This window comes from Homarus americanus, unplaced genomic scaffold (genome assembly GCF_018991925.1).
Source record: "Homarus americanus isolate GMGI-L3 unplaced genomic scaffold, GMGI_Hamer_2.0 scaffold23578, whole genome shotgun sequence".
NCBI classification, from domain to species: Eukaryota; Metazoa; Arthropoda; class Malacostraca; order Decapoda; family Nephropidae; genus Homarus; species Homarus americanus.
In genome coordinates, this window is record NW_024733231.1 from 8,727,209 (window position 1) to 8,744,269 (window position 17,061).

The 17,061-nt window shown below is 39.7% G+C and overlaps 2 protein-coding genes across 4 annotated transcripts; both read left to right on the forward strand.

Moving 5' to 3' along the window:
- Window positions 1–2,057: 2,057 nt before the first annotated feature.
- On the forward strand, window positions 2,058–10,508 carry LOC121869713 (pro-resilin-like). Of its 3 annotated transcripts, none has more exons than XM_042371273.1 (4): window positions 2,058–2,098; window positions 5,960–6,040; window positions 6,428–6,487; window positions 9,976–10,508. In XM_042371273.1, exons 1-4 carry the CDS (start codon window positions 2,087–2,089, stop codon window positions 10,342–10,344), a joined length of 522 nt encoding a protein of 173 aa, XP_042227207.1. In that variant the 5' UTR covers window positions 2,058–2,086; the 3' UTR covers window positions 10,345–10,508. The 3 variants fall into 3 exon arrangements, with proteins under 3 accessions (XP_042227207.1, XP_042227206.1, XP_042227208.1); XM_042371272.1 differs by lacking the exon at window positions 2,058–2,098 and adding an exon at window positions 5,733–5,770; XM_042371274.1 differs by lacking the exons at window positions 2,058–2,098; window positions 5,960–6,040; window positions 6,428–6,487 and adding exons at window positions 9,226–9,311; window positions 9,512–9,586 and having other exon boundaries at window positions 9,925–10,508.
- A 2,175-nt stretch (window positions 10,509–12,683) lies between these two features.
- On the forward strand, window positions 12,684–14,121 carry LOC121869722 (pro-resilin-like). Its single transcript, XM_042371285.1, has 3 exons — window positions 12,684–12,754; window positions 12,962–13,036; window positions 13,360–14,121. Exons 1-3 carry the CDS (start codon window positions 12,743–12,745, stop codon window positions 13,759–13,761), a joined length of 489 nt encoding a protein of 162 aa, XP_042227219.1. The 5' UTR covers window positions 12,684–12,742; the 3' UTR covers window positions 13,762–14,121.
- Window positions 14,122–17,061: the final 2,940 nt, after the last annotated feature.

Consider the following 17,061-nt stretch of genomic DNA (forward strand, 5'->3'; position numbering starts at 1 on the left):
TTCCGCCACACCTCCCCCGGCAGCACCACACCCTCGTGCGTACACTGGCCTGGTGTAGAGCTGGACCAATGAGGTGTTTCTTCACACGCACTGGCTGGCCTTTGGAGGTCAACTTCCTATAGTTTATGTACAACTTAATGGGAATAAGTCACGATTATATTCTTTATATACATTAAAGAAACGTCTAATGAGTCAGTTAATGGCCTACTCGACGGTGAATAAAAGAAAGTACAGAGCGGAAGAGGTAGTTCACTCGTGTTTTGCCTTGTTAGTATGTAGAGCAGTGCCCCGGGCCTGTGTCCCACCAGCCAGCCTTGACTCACTGAGCTGCCTCACTCTCTTCCATCCCTCTCTCCTCACTCCTTATCTCACTCTTCTCCCTCCCTCCTCAACCCCTGCCTCACTCTCCTCCATTCCTCATCCCATCCCTCCTTAATTCCTGCCTCACTCTCTTTCTTTCCTACCCACTATCTGTCTCCTCACCATCTTCTCTGCCTCACTCTACGCCCACCCCCCTCTATCTTACCCTCCTTCCTCCCACCTGCCTCCCCCTCCTCCTTCTTTCCTCTCTCTCCTCCTCCCCTCCCTCCTGCACACACACACACACACACACACACACACACACACTGACAGATGTGAGCCAGGCCTTCCTCCGACCTCACCGTGACGGGGATGTTATCAAATACTGCACTATGTATTGTAGGTAAATCGCTTAATGTTAATGTGCCTTACGCTCTTGGCTGGATCCCACAAGATAATAAAATACCCACAGTGCTAACAGATGATACAAGGTTGACACATGATGGTGTTTGGTTTATTGTTGGTTGATACTTGAGACTAAAGATAGATAGATTGATAGATTAATAGATTGATAGACAGAGGAATAAATAGAAAGTTAGATAAGTAGAGAAAAAAAAAGATAAGGGGATATGAAAATAGGAAATGAGAGAGAGAGAGAGAGAGAGAGAGAGAGAGAGAGAGAGATAACCAATAAGTCATGTCACATTAAGGAAAACAGCTCAGCCTTATACTTCGCAAAAACAGATAAATTACCTTGGACTTATTTACGTTCAAGGGAGGAAAAAAAAAGTAGAAAATAATGGTCTCAGGGTCTCTTAATACACTGCCTGTGTAGACATAACCATAAAGCAAGAACCCCGTTGAATATCCTGGCAATAATTTCCTGTATAATTAAATACCAAGATTCGTATGTGAAAAAAAATCTCTTCAGTTCATTTTCACTTGTTCGATTCTGTAATGAAACAGGCAGGCAGGTGTGTGTGTGTGTGTGTGTGTGTGTGTGTGTGTGTGTGTGTGTGTGTGTGTGTGTGTGTGTGTGTGTGTGTGTGTGTGTGTATGTATGTAATTGTCCTTTACGTTATAGAAGCGAACATATTACGAGTGAATCAATGAACCAAGACTGAGGTGGTCAGGGTATATACTGAAGGGTAGAGAAGAAAGTGTAGTAAGAGGAGGTGCGGGAAATACCAGTGATAGGCAGGATGGAGAGATGTGGTTGAAAAGGTTACGAAAGAGATGAGAAGAAGGGAGAGGAAGAAAGGTATCAACAGTTGTGAAGATGGAAGATTCTGACGGCACAGTAATCTTTCCTCCAGCAGACGTAAGCTTGATAAGGCACTGACGAAGAGGGTATTGTGAATCTGTTCTTGGGGGATATTTTAAACCATAAACCTCACTAATTAATGTTTACCTCCACCTGAGCTACTAATTAATCCACTCATAAAGTCCTTCACCTTTTCCTCCTCATAACAAAATTAGTTTTAATGTTCATAAACAACTAATTTTATTTTTTAAACGCTTCCATAAAAGTTACAATTGATGTTTGTGTTTTAGTGAAAAAGAAAAATACAGGAAGAGATTTCACATAACCTCAAGAAAATAGAGCTACGTTTGTTAAAGTTAGGATGTGAAGGTCTGGGAGTGGCTGAGTCCCTCTTGTGATGCTTGACAAAAAACAGCTGTGTCGCGGGGTGGTAGTGGTGTGTGACGTCAAAAGCCAGTAAGGTATATATACGCGGGAGAAGCCACCGAGAGGCATCATTGCTTCTACAGCTCTACTACTATCATGAACACTAAGGTAACCTACAGAGGAGCCATATATGGATAATTCATCTAATTATAGTAAATTATACAGATTATTGTAAATTAGTCATCTAAATTTCGATATATATTTTTTCCTTTGATTGTAACCAAGATTCATTAATAATATCGAATGCTTTTTTCTCCTCAGATTCTCCTCCTGCTGGGTGTAGTGGCCGTGGCTACTGCTGACAGGCGCCCATCATACAACTACGACTCCTCTCAGGTAATATGTCCGTCCAGGAAGATGCCAACATACATATATAAGATATTCATTTGCCGTAGTTGTCATAAGAAGGGAGATGGTGATGTTTCAGTTCAAGATGGACATTTTCATTATCTCTGTTAGGTGATGTTTGACTCTGAAAACTACTGTTTAAAACGGAATTTTTTTAATGTAGTATGTAAAACCAGAACTGCAGAACACTTATAAGGAATCTATATATTTTTCCAGGAATCCGAGGAATCAGATGAATATTCAGCAGAATCTACCGAGGCCAAATACGACTTTGACTGGTCAGTGAAGGACGAGGACTCCGGCAACGACTTCGGTCACCAAGAGTCCCGTGATGGTGACAACACCAAGGGGTCGTACTCTGTGCAGCTTCCCGACGGTCGTCTCCAGACTGTGACTTACTACGTGGACGGTGACTCAGGCTACGTGGCCGAGGTCAAGTACGAGGGTGAGGCTCAATACCCCGAGTCTGATGAGTCTGATGAGTCTGATGAGTCTGATGAGTCTTACGAATACACAGCACCCAGGCCCCGATACTCCGCCCCTGAGCCTGAAGAGCCTGTGGAGGCTCCCGTGTATGCCCCACGAAGGAGATTCTAGTATGCCCCTGACTCTAATGAATCAAAGTAACAACAACAACACGAAGACATGACAGATAAGAGTGGAGGATCTTCACCTTGTGAGGACATCGTCTCCACAGTACGAGACTCAGACAGGTGTGTCAAGGTGACCTCCTTATCTTCCTTCACAGCCTCTTGGTTATCATGACACCATTTCTCTCTCCCCTTATTTCCATAACTCTTTATTTCTTTATCTGTCTCACTGTGTGTCTCACTGTGTGTCTTACTGTGTGTCTTACTGTGTGTCTTACCGTGTGTCTTACCGTGTGTCCTATCTCAGTGTTTTGTCTCTCTACAATCTCATCAATATATTATAATGTGTCCTCAGTTTTCTGCTAACTTATTGAGAGTGTATGAATAATATTTATTTATATATGAATAAATATATTAAAAATATCGTTGAATTTTCTTGATTCCACACAAACTTGTAAACCAAGTAACAATGCCATTGTATGTACAAGGTTCACGTCTATACTTATGTAGGAATATTTAGTAGATGATACCTTACCCGCATATGTAGCCACACACACACACACACACACACACACACACATACTTAGACATTACTGGTCATATAAATACCAATGCCATTGCTGCAACACAGTGTTTATTGGCATATTGAAACGCCAATCAAAGGTGCGCATCTTTGGATATTAAGTCATGTCCTTTAGAACAAACCGGCATCCCTGCACAGGCACACAACTCCCCTCACGCCAACGTCTGGACTGAGTGGACTCCTGTACAGTCGTCACCAGCTGCCACAACTCTACACAACAGCTGATGATCGCATCTCTGTTGACCATAAAGGATAGACCTTCCTCAGTAAGCCACCAGACTTCCTTACACCTTCTGTGTTTCTAAAGTAAGTTACCTTTAGTTTTAGTTCATGTCCACGAAGTTCTGGTCAGGTTTGTATTTCGTGTTATATTATATTTCTGGTTTTCTGATTCACACAGTTTAGTCTTGACGTTATCTGTATTTAATGCTGTCTTTGCTCACATAATAACTTTCACATAATCGATATCTTTTCACATTTTCTGATGTTATTAAGAATTCCGGTACTATAAATTCTCCTAAACGTAATGTACCTTATAACCAGCTGAAGAACGTGTTGAGTCACGATACTCTCACACAATGCTTCCCTCTCAAGGTCAAAATAATGTAGCGCTGGTTTCAACAGTAGCTAAAGTACCACCCCATCATAGCTTTTTTGCAAAAGGGCAAAATTACAACGAAAACGGAATATTTCTTCATGTTTTGTCAATTTTACCAACATGAAAGACAGATTGAAAGACATAGAAGATCAGTTTGGGGAGTGGGAGCCGAGTGGTGCCTCCTGTCCTGAGAGCCGAGTGGTGCCTCCTGTCCTGAGAGTCACTGGTTCACGCCCTGGGAGCCGAGTGGTGCCTCCTGTCCTGAGAGTCACTGGTTCACGCCCTGGACGCCTACAATCCAACCAGCAGTAATTTGGGTACATTAATTTAGAGTTGGGGATGTGATTGTAGCCAATTGCAGTGCCGGCCAAACTGAATCCTTGTGTCCCGAAAAAAGGCTTATTTTACAATGTGTTATATCAATACTGCCACTGACGAACCATTAGGCCTATGGGACCCACTTTCACGTTCCAATGGTTAGTGACATCCTTGTAGCAGCTCGTGTCGCACTAGACCAAGTGTCAGATCTAGGTCACTGTAAACAAGAGTGGCTGGTCACGCCGAAAATCACGACCAAGCGTTTGTGGCAACACTGAAAATATTTTACGGACGCGATCGTTGTCAGGTCGTGACGTGTTATATGTTTTACCCCTTTACGTGTCATGTGAGAAATATACTTCTAATGAAAGTCTTACGTGCTTCATAAAGCGTGTAACTGTTGCTTTCACTAACTATGTATAAATTAAGACAAATATATGGAAATCTTGACATGTTGTAAAATTTACTTAATTCTTCCCATCGTGTTCGGAACGGCTGTAAGAGACAATTATCTGATGGTGGGAATAATAATTTCACCCAGTCACGACCACAGCAAAGTGAGTCGCGAAAATTTCTCTTTTCATAAATTTTTCACAGGTCGTTCGTTGTATGTGACAACCCACCTCTGAATATTGTCTCTCTGCCTTATGTTGAACTTGTGAGAAACCTTGGCTGTGATAACTCGTATAACGGACAAAAAATTGTTTGTTGTTCCTACCTCCATGTTATGTACTGTATCCTACTGTAAGGTTGTATGTACTGTTTCTCCTGGCTAAATGATGAAGATTGCTTCCTCCTCTCTCTTACCCACCATTCATACTGTCCACCCCATCCCATGTCCACCTCACTCATGGTCTTTTCCTCACTTCCTCTCATCCATCATCATCCTTACCAGCCAGCGTTGACCTCACACTCTCACCTTATCTACACTAAGCATGAAGACCTTCACTGTATCTTCCTCACGACCTTCCCTCCAATATCGTTTTTCATCCCAATAAAAACTAACTTAGTTCTCTTTTGGTCACCTGTACAAAAATTTATTAAACATTGAACGAAAATATCTTCTTAGTGTTTCGTAAGTCAATGTTTAAATCTTATGATAAAGAGCTAAATACAAGATGATATTTCACATAACCTCAAGAACATAGAGCTGCGTTTGTTAAAGTTAGGATGTGAAGGCCTGGGAGTGGCTGAGTCCCTCTTGTGATGCTTGACAAAAAACAGCTGTGTGGCGGGGTGGTAGTGGTGTGTGACGTCAGGAGCCAGTAAGGTATATATAAGCGGGAGAAGCCACCGAGAGGCATCATTGCTTCTACAGCTCTACTACTATCATGAACACTAAGGTAACCTGAGTCTTAGAGTGTGGAAGATCATTTATCAAGTTATTGTAAAGCTCCCACAAAGTGCTTATATCAAGAACATTTATCTAAATTTTGTTAGTCTATTCAAAAATTGTTTTTGTCATGCACTCATGGTGATTTTAAATTGTTATTTTAATTCTTCTTGTTGTAATTAATCGATTTTTTTCCTAGATCCTCCTCCTGCTGGGTGTGGTGGCCGTGGCTGCTGCAGACAAGCTCCCTCGCCCCTCCTACTCCTACGCCGCCCCTCAGGTAGTGTGCTTTACAAGGATGACTTCAACACTACTCTTAGAGATTATTTTCTTATAAAAGAAAATAATTTAATTTAAATGATTAATACAGCTCGATCATGAGCGAGAAACTTCTTATACTTTGTTGAATCTAAGTTTATTTGGTAGTTATATGGACATAATATCGATAAATCCCATGGCCATAGACAAGGAATAATCAACCCTCTTCTGCAACATAGAATTATATAATTAATCACAGTAAGTGTGGTCAGTTTTGGTCCTCTTAACATATCCTGATGGAAGATATCCTTTGAAAATCTCTGTAAGGGCGTGACTCCCTTTCACTGTAAATGACTTGTGTGTAATAATGTAGCATTAGATTAATACAAATATTCTTCCGTCTTTCCAGGAATCCGAGGAATCAGATGAATCAGATGAATCAGATGAATATTCAGTAGAATCTACCGAGGCCAAATACGACTTCGACTGGTCAGTGAAGGACGAGGACTCCGGCAACGACTTCGGTCACCAAGAGTCTCGTGATGGCGACAACACCAAGGGGTCGTACTCTGTGCAGCTTCCCGACGGCCGTCTCCAGACTGTGACTTACTACGTGGACGGTGACTCAGGCTACGTCGCCGAGGTCAAGTACGAGGGTGAGGCTCAATACCCCGAGTCTGATGAGTCTGATGAGTCTGATGAGTCTTACGAATACACAGCACCCAGGCCCCGGTACTCCGCCCCTGAGCCTGAAGAGTCTGTGGAGGCTCCCGTGTACGCCCCACGAAGGAGATTCTACTATGCCCCTGACTCTAATGAATCAAAGTAACAACAACAACACGAAGACATGACAGATGTGAGTGGAGGATCTTCACCTTGTGAGGACATCGTCTCCACAGTACGAGACTCAGACAGGTGTGTCAAGGTGACCTCCTTATCTTCCTTCACAGCCTCTTGGTTATCATGACACCATTTCTTTCTCCCCTCATCTCTACAACTCTTTATTTCTTGATCAGACTCGGGCTGTGTTCCCAACTTATTCTGTCTAAAATATTTATACGCTATACAGCCTTACATCCTTCACCAGTATTACATCTTCTCCACTCCTGCTAAATTATTGAAAAAGAATGAATAATATTTATTTATTATTAATAAATGTATTGAAGTAACATAAAATATGTTATTATTCCAAACAAACTTATAAACAAATCTGCAGATCTTAAGTTAATCATAAATTAATATCTCACATTGTTAACTGTATACATATAACATGTCTGCGTATAAGTGCCTATAACTCAATATATCATGAGGCAACAATATACAGAATTTATTTTATAACTCCAGTTACTCGGAAAAGTACTGAAATATTTGCATTAAGGAGAGAATGTATGAATAATTTAAGGAACAGTTTTAAGGCAAATCACACCTATATAATATGTATAAGGTCTGAGAAATTCGAATGACATAGACAAAGCTTAATAGTAGTCAATATTACACCAAAAAGAACGTCGACTGTGGGAGATTGAATACCCAGAAGAAGACCAACCTGGTGAATATAGAGGATCAGAATGCATTTATGGGATGCGAGAGAGACCGTCATCCTGCAGGGTGTGGATGGCGGTCTAGTTGTGGATCCCATAAGGGTTTCCTCCTAAGGACCAAATCATTACTAAAATGATATTCACATTGATATTAACTGTAATATTGGTCGTACTGAGTTTGCTCTTGATAAACTTTTAGGTTCAAAGAAAATTAGGGACAGTTTGGGTAATTGAGAGAAAAACTAGAGAAAGAAAGATAGGAGAAGAACAAGAGAGAAAGGGGCAAATAAGAGAATCCGGGAAAACGAAGGAATAACTCCGATTACTAGTGATGGCTTACCGTATTAGACATAAACTGTTAGACATAATAATTCTCGTTGTAATTCTCGTCTTGTATATCTAGTCTGAGCTCCAAGCACTGGTGTCTTACCTTCCTTCAGTTGAGTTCACATGACTGCCGACTATAACAACACAGTCATATACTTTTACTGTTTCTCCATGGTGTTGTGAGTAACATTCTCATTAATATCTGTTCATTTTTCTATTTAAAGTTTTCTCATAGTTACTATCTTCTCCACGTCACTAAAATAGCCCTTTATTTTAGTTCTCATTTCATATCTGTTTGTAATTTACTACTCCCTCGCGTTATGGTTCAGTTGTCCTTTACTGTAACTCAACTTAATTCAACTACTAAGCACTCGAGGGAAACTCACAATATCATCATCATGGGAAGTCTGTAACTATAGACTCAGCGAGACTCGACACCAACTATAACATATTACTATAAAAACTTCCTAACTATATATTTAACTTAAACAACAAGAATATAGTGAAACGTCAACAGAATAAGCTAAAGTGTAATAATAATATGGAAAAGTGACAATAAAGTGTTACCAGTATTTAGTAAAATGTCATAAGGATAAGTTAAAGTGCTGCGAGAATAGTAGTAATATATAATAAAAATATAATAACAATTAAAAATATATTTAAATTGGTACCAAAGTTTACCAAAATGCCCAAATAAAATAATAAAATGCCAATAGAAAATAGTAGTGCCACAAGAATATCGCAAAGTGTCAAACTAGTATAATGGTATAACAGAAGTCATTATTTTCACTTTCTCATCCACACTTGATCTTGTACCACTTTATAATTCTCCTTAGTAAGTGGTGTTCCTCTTTGACCCATTGATAATAATCTCCACATTTATTATTTTCTATACCATCCCATTATTCTTCACCCATTTATTTCCAACTTGTCTCCTCATTGCCATTATTTCACACTTTATCATTTATCATTATTCCACACTAGTTTACAATCATAATACCACACTTAAAAGTCTTTTTCATGTGCACATTAACTACACTTCCACATCAAATTAATTATCAAAAAACTTACTCATCTTTTATGTTCATCAATTGATTTAAGTAATAAAAATTAACAAAAAAATTTGAGGAAATTTAAATATTTCCTCAAGGTGTAATTTTCAGTGATATGGTAATGAAGACGCATAAAATCATTGAGGATAACTTTCACAGACGCCTCAGGTGAAGAATACAAGGATCTATTGCAAAATGGCTGAAGGTTTCGGAGTGGCTGAGTCCTTGCTGTGATACTTTATATTAAAAAAAACTAGTGTCGCGGGGTAGTAGTGGTGTGTGACGTCATGAGCCAGTAAGGTATATATACGCGGGAGAAGCCAACGAGAGGCATCATAGCTTCTCCAGCTCTACTACCATCATGAACACTAAGGTAGCCTGAGTTTTAGCGTGTGGAAGATCACTATTGGAGTTAGACTGAATTTATCCACCAAACAGATACAGCTTGAGCACTTTTTTTTAATTATGTTAAACTAATAATAAAATCCTATTGTCATACTCTTTATATGATTGTTCTTGTGATGATCATGTGGCTGTTTCAATTAAATTCATCAATTAATATTTTTTCCTCAGATCCTCCTCCTGCTAGGTTTGGTGGCCGTGGCTGCTGCTGACAGGCGCCCATCATACTCCTACTCAGCTCCTCAGGTAAAGTGTCCGTCCAGGAAGACAACACAAAGATGTTAACTCATTTGATAAAAAAAAAAAAAAATATTCGTGACTAATTTTAACAAACTGATATTTTACTTAAATCGATAAATAACCCAAACTCAACAATTTTTAAGCAATACAAAAACTAAAAGATACACTTGATCACACCTATTAGTTGGTCATTACATTTATAAAGTATGTCACATTTTCCCCTTCTTTTTGACATTACAAGTTTGTGTTGTATTTTGTAGAACTCCAGCAAGAAATTTAAAATGAGGAATATTATATATGGTGGTGTATCAGTAGAAAATTAATGAAAATTAATTTTTTTCCAGGAATCCGAGGAATCAGAGGAATCAGATGAATATTCAGCAGAATCTACTGAGGCCAAATACGACTTCGACTGGTCAGTGAAGGACGAGGACTCCGGCAACGACTTCGGTCACCAGGAGTCTCGTGATGGTGACAACACCAAGGGGTCGTACTACGTGCAGCTTCCCGACGGTCGTCTCCAGACTGTGACTTACTACGTGGACGGTGACTCAGGCTACGTCGCCGAGGTCAAGTACGAGGGTGAGGCTCAATACCCCGAGTCTGATGAGTCTGATGAGTCTGATGAGTCTGATGAGTCTTACGAATACACAGCACCCAGGCCCCGGTACTCCGCCCCTGAGCCTGAAGAGTCTGTAGAGGCTCCCGTGTATGCCCCACCAAGGAGATTCTACTATGCCCCTGACTCTAACGAATCAAAGTAAACAACAACAACACGAAGACATGACAGATGTGAGTGGAGGATCTTCACCTACAACCACTGCCAGTATGTTGTATCAACTCTACCTGCAGTATTCGTACTAAATTATTGAATGTGAAATATTACTATTTATTTATTATGAAGAAATATACTGAATGAATCTTAAAACAACTTTAAATTGACCCATACAAACATGCAAACAGTGGAACAGTTTGTCGTCATTCTTATTTATGTACAATTATACATCATATACATGTTCATGAATGTGTCTGTGAATATATTTAAAAATTACATACTTATATAGTGTATGTATACCTCGTACACTTGACTATGGTGGAACAACTGGCATCCTACTGTACTAATTCACATCAGCTTCGAATGACGAGAATTTTATCAAGGGTGTGAGGTAAACCATTAGTTAGTTGAAGCTATGAACCATGATATCCTCCTGTCCATCCGTACCAGAAAACGTCTTGGCAGGCATGTGTGTGTTGCAGTAAGATCATAGTCGGAAGTACAACACTGCCTCAGCATAATAATGTGCCTACAGATATAATAATGTCCACTATTGAGGTTAACTGTTATGAAGCAAAATAACTTATATAAGAAAGTTAATTTGATTTGTATTTTAAATGATTAAAGAACATTTTTAAATAGAGAAATGTTATAAAACTCAAATTTAGATTCGCATATGAGGGAAGGATTTAAAGGAAAAGTAGGATGGTAGGAATTAATCTATCATTAAACTCCCCATACTTTTAGCATTCTTAGAAACCATCACAAATTCTAGAAGTTGATTTATTGATTAGTGAGTGGAGGAGCAACACGCTTAGCAATCAACAGCCAATCAGATTACAAGCATTACTAAAGTGGGCGTGTCATGTTTGATTGATTATTTGCGTGGAGATTTCAACACCGTCAAGTAGGAATCCATTATCTCTCTACGACACTGAGTTGAATACTGATGTGTTCATTAGTTTAGAGTTTTTAGAGGGATAAATGTGCAAGTGTAAATAAAATAGAGAGAATTAAGAGGCAAATTGAGAAAAACGAAGAGAGAGAAAGGATTAGAGAAAGAGTGAATATCGACGATGAAAAGAATGAACAACAAATTAAGAAAGAGAGAAAGAAAGCAACAGAATAAGGAGTACACCATCCCATCAGACTATCTACCTCCACCTATTATCGTCATTCTTATTTGAAAGGCGTGTGAGGTCAGTGCTGGTACTTCACTCACCTACTTTCATACAGACCACTAGTTCGCTTCAGATACACCCCTACCTTCCTCCCGCCAGTCGATACAATTGTTAATAGATTCCTGATTTTTGTTGAGGTAGTGCAGGTGTTGGAGAGCAGTACCAAGGATCTGTGCTAGATATTCCTTGACCTGCATTTAGAGTTCTATATCCTCACTCCCTATAACAAATGGTACAGCCAATTGGATCCTCTTACACACTAAACCAAGAAGCATACAATTGGGTATAAGAAACAGCTAGTGATTCCCACGTGTTAACAGTGACAAGATAAGTGAACCTTAACCTAGATGGACACTAGAAATATATTCAAACATAATTAATTCTTCTATATACTGTACATATAGTGATAAAGGTTCCTTAATCCAGATACAAAAGTTAAGTGGAAGTAGTTGGAGATCTTAGTAAAATATTCTTAGTTATTGAATCAGAATTAGTCTCCATCATAATCGGCTTCAATCCAAGTGTAAGCAAAGTTATGTTAAACTCTCTCAGGGGAAACAGGGATGTGATTACCACTTACCATAGTGATAGAAAGTTCGTGGTGCAGGATCGATTTTAGCCATTAAACGTTTTATATGGTAAGTTAACTATATATTTTGATACAATAATTTTAGTGAAGTTCTTTCCAGTCTCCCTCAATATCTTCCTCATTAAGTGTTATTTCATCCCAATTTCCTTATCCATATCGTTATCCTTATCCTTATCCTTATCCTTATCCTTATCCTTATCCTTATACAATTTCCATCATTATTATCACCATTTTGTTTGTTCTACATTTCCTCATATCTATTACTACAAAATCTAACACCTTTACGTAGTCACCTGCTCCTTCATTAGACACCTTATCAAAAGCAGAAACTTAATATTTATTGTAATCAACGGATCCAGATTGCGGAATTATACAAATATTTGAGAGAAAACTTTAAGGCAGTTTCTCAAGGTGTAAGTTACAGGAATATGCTAATTAAGAGATAGAAAATACAGGGGAAAAAATCAAGGACCTGTTGCAACATGTCTGAAGGTTTGGGAGTGGCTAAGTCCTCGCTGTGTCGTGGGGCTGGTGGTGTGTGACGTCATGACCCAACAGGGTATATATACGAGGGAGAAGCCAACGAGAGGCATCATTGTTTGTACAGCTCTACCATCATGAACACTAAGGTAACCAGAGTCTTGGCCAGTTTAAGATTACTAATGGAGTTACAGTGCAGTTGATCATTAAATATCTACAGCAGGACCGCTAATCTAAATACTTTTAAAGTATAGATATGATTTTTACTTCATATTCACGTGATTAAAAGTTGTTTTTCTGGTGATTAAGAACCAACAGCTTTACTTGTATTGATTAATGACACTTCTTTCCCTTAGATCCTCCTCCTGCTGGGTATGGTGGCCGTGGCTGCTGCTGACAAGCGCCCCTCATACTCCTACGCCGCCCCTCAGGTAATGAGTCCGACCAGCAAGACAACGAAGATGAAAATTAATCTAATTCAAAGCCAAGCAGTTATTGTTTTGGTTTTTCTACTTTGACGATCAGTTACTAAGACCAAATTTTACCCCATATGAAGCTATGAAATATTTCTTAGTCCATAACTTAATCTAAATATTACTCTTTTTTAAATTTATAGAACAATTAATATATAAATTCAGTCAAATACCTCAGTATAATTCTTGTAAACATAGGGTTAATATCTCATGAAAACCTTTGTAATGAATCTAAAGTGTTAGTTGTATTCGTAGAAAATTCACGAATTCATATTTTCCAGGAATCTGAGGAATCCGATGAATACTCAGCAGAATCAACTGAGGCCAAATACGACTTCGACTGGTCAGTGAAGGACGAGGACTCCGGTAACGACTTCGGTCACCAGGAGTCTCGTGATGGTGACAACACCAAGGGGTCGTACTCTGTGCAGCTTCCCGACGGTCGTCTCCAGACTGTGACTTACTATGTGGATGGTGACTCAGGCTACGTCGCCGAGGTCAAGTACGAGGGTGAAGCTCAATACCCCGAGTCTGATGAGTCTGATGAGTCTGATGAGTCTTACGAATACACAGCACCCAGGCCCCGGTACTCCGCCCCAGAGCCTGAAGAGTCTGTGGAGGCTCCCGTGTACGCCCCACCAAGGAGATTCTACTATGCCCCTGACTCTAACGAATCAAAGTAAAAAACAACAACACGAAGACATGACAGATGTGAGTGGAGGATCTTCACCTTGTGAGGACATCGTCTCCACAGTACGAGACTCAGACAGGTGTGTCAAGGTGACCTCCTTATCTTCCTTCACAGCCTCTTGGTTATCATGACACCATTTCCCTCTTCCCTCATCTCTATAACTCTTTATTTCGTGATCAAATTTAATATGTTCTTTGACATATTATGTCTGAGTTTTGTTATTCATAAACAATGAGGCCTATAATCATTGCTTATGTATACGGCATGACTTAATGTACTTGATAAATTATTCAAATTTAATTATTATCACTATGTATTTATTTTGAATCAATATATTAAAAGAATATTACAATATTTGGTTTTTCTCTCACTTGTGTGAGTATATTCGACAAAAATTTATATGATAATTTTTTTTCTGTGTCCTAAACTACTTGGGATGCCTGTGTTGGCTGGGATTCATATTCTTAGCTAAGTCCAGTTGATGTATAAGTCGGTATCACTTCACGGGCCTAAATTAAATGTGGGCGTGAACTGACAAGTCAGAGTCAGTCTACTGCTACCTTCGGCCACCTCCGGACACACCACCAACAGCTAACCTTGGGAGAAGGGAGTGGTCAGGTATCTATAGCCGTTCCAGGGGATCTGACAATCTGTACCAATCGTGAACCAATACATATATAACCAAATTAATAGGTAATAAGCTATATTATTCAAGAACCACAGCAGAATAATGACGCCACGAGTTCTAATCATAAATGAAATTGACTTCTGAGAGGACACTCCGGCGATCTCGTTTAATATAATTGAGAAGGAAATCTTAATGAACTGGCAGGAAAGAACAGGATACTGAGAGACGACAAATAGTAACAAGTAATGACGAAAGAGTACAGTACATGGACCTTCAGGATATTGTAAGTAAGTTGGAAGTAGTCTCTCTCTCTCTCTCTCTCTAGGTGAAAGAGACCTATAATTAGTGTGTTTTCTTCACAAGTAAGAGAGGCTATGCACTAGTAAAGGTCACGGCTGTAACAACTCACTAAACCAGAAAACTTGAAACTGTTTTTTAACAAGTTTCTGTCTCTAGTTATGACCTTCATCTTTAAGTGTTTACCTCGCTGTCTCAGTGTATGTCTAGTTCATACAAAAAGTATTATGGATTATTATTGATCTGATTTAAAGAAGTGGGTTGTAAGGTCTTATTAATTATAATCATGAGTTAGTTGTTAGATAATATTAGACTCAGTTCTATTAAGGCATTATTTGCTGTGAATTATCAGTTTGAGTCGTAGTCTACATCTGCTTTACCTTGATTGTATTAGAAATAAATCTCTTGGTGTAAATGCACAGACGGAGAGCATAGCTGGTACCGGTTCACTCGGCACCACCAGCATGTGTTTAGCCTTAAGCTGCTATAACACCCGCATTCCCACGTCGACCAAGCAGTCCTTAGAATTTTATCGCCTCATAATGTTTCCAAAGTGACAACTATGTCTGTATGAATTAGTAATATTAGTGATGAAGCCCTTAACACCTGGCGGATAGTTCTTCTCACTGCTATGCGATTAAGGGAGGGGTGTGACTTTGTGGCTGGTCATAACCTTGAGAGAAATTTTGTGGTTACGTTCAGGAAACAAAATCCATCACAAACGGTCAAGGTGTTGATGTTGTTTATAGGATCCATGACTGTCCAGAGAGTGAGTTCTTTATTTCCTGATTCTCAACTTCCAGTACCTTGAAGGAGGGATCGACAAACGCCTATACCTGTAATATTAACTTAAGGTACTAATTGTCACTCCAGGTTATCTGAGTGGCTTTAATCTTCCGAATAACATGGTCTTCCTTCAGTACTCGGATGGAAAGTTGCCCATTGACCTTTCCTCATCAACCATACTGCTTGGTTGAATCAAGTACCTGGCGTCCCTGTGCTTAAGAAACTCGTCTCTCTAGTCTTCCCATCGATCTTCTTCCTCTCCTTGTTCTTCTGTCGCGGAAAAAAAAAACAGAACTTGATATATCTCGGCATTAATTAATGATACAGTGGGGTTGTCCCGCCTCAGAGCTGTCAGCAAGAGTTCTAGGTGTAAATCCCATCAATATCATCCCATCGTGTTCAGCATGTAGGTCTAGGACGTCGGGAATACCAGCAGGGTGTCGCCGTATCGTTGATTATACTGTGAGAACTTAAGCCTATCTTAGTCTCTTACTTTCATGGCTTGGTTGCAGGTCCCAGTTTCAGGATTAATTGAGTCCCAGGTGAGAGTTAAGGTGCAGATTGAGGTGAGGCGTGAAGACCTTGAGGGAAAGGGGGAGAGGTGGCTTAGTGTAATCAGGTAAGGGTGTAAAAAGCATGAGAAAATAGGTCAACTTACTGGTATGTGCATATGCCTCGGAGCTGTGTTTTTTGTGTGTATGAGAGGATGGATGAAGAGAGGGGAGGGAGGGAGGGAGGGAGAGAGGGAGGGAGGGACTGACCGAGAAAAGTATTGGTTGATGGAGGAAGAGGGAGAAGGTAGGATGAGATAAGTAGCCTTGGGAAAAAGAATAAGGGTAGGAAATGAGGTTAGTAGGTAACAAAAAGACGATAGCTAAACGATAAATAACTATAGGTATCGTAAAAGAGAAAAATGGTTTAACGATAAACGATATAGGGCGGAGGGGTAGGTCAGATTGGCTAACATCAGGACCCCAGAGATCAAATTCCACTCTTGTCGACGCCTATCACCTGACCTCCCCGTATACCTGATCTACACCACGCTGGCCCACTTTCCCTTATAAAGATTACCATACATCCACACAGGTTTCGAAGGACCTCTACATCTGTACTAGCAATGATGACCTGGAGTGTTGACTGTGGATTAGATGTCAGATAGTTGGTTGAGTGACATTATGGCCTTGGTTGTTGATAGCATTATGAGTACAAGGTCTCGCGTACACCTCCTGCCTCACTATACACGGCTTAACACTCGTTCTCTTTGTGTCTCTATCGATGTCAAGACTACTCACAAAAAATCTAGAATGATAAAACAGCTCCTAAAAGATTTAGAATGTTAAAAATTATTCTCAAAATGTCGCAATTCTAATAGATTCTAAATCTAATCAGTCCCATTTCTAATAGGCCCTACCCCTAATAGTCCCAAGAGCAAGTGAGACCTGGTCCTAATAGGCCTCAATTGTAATGGACCTTAGTTCTAATAGACTTTAATTCTAATGGGCCCCAGTACTAATAAGCCTCAGTCCTAATATAATATGTCTCACCTTAAGTTATGCATTCCACGACAGGATTCATTGACTT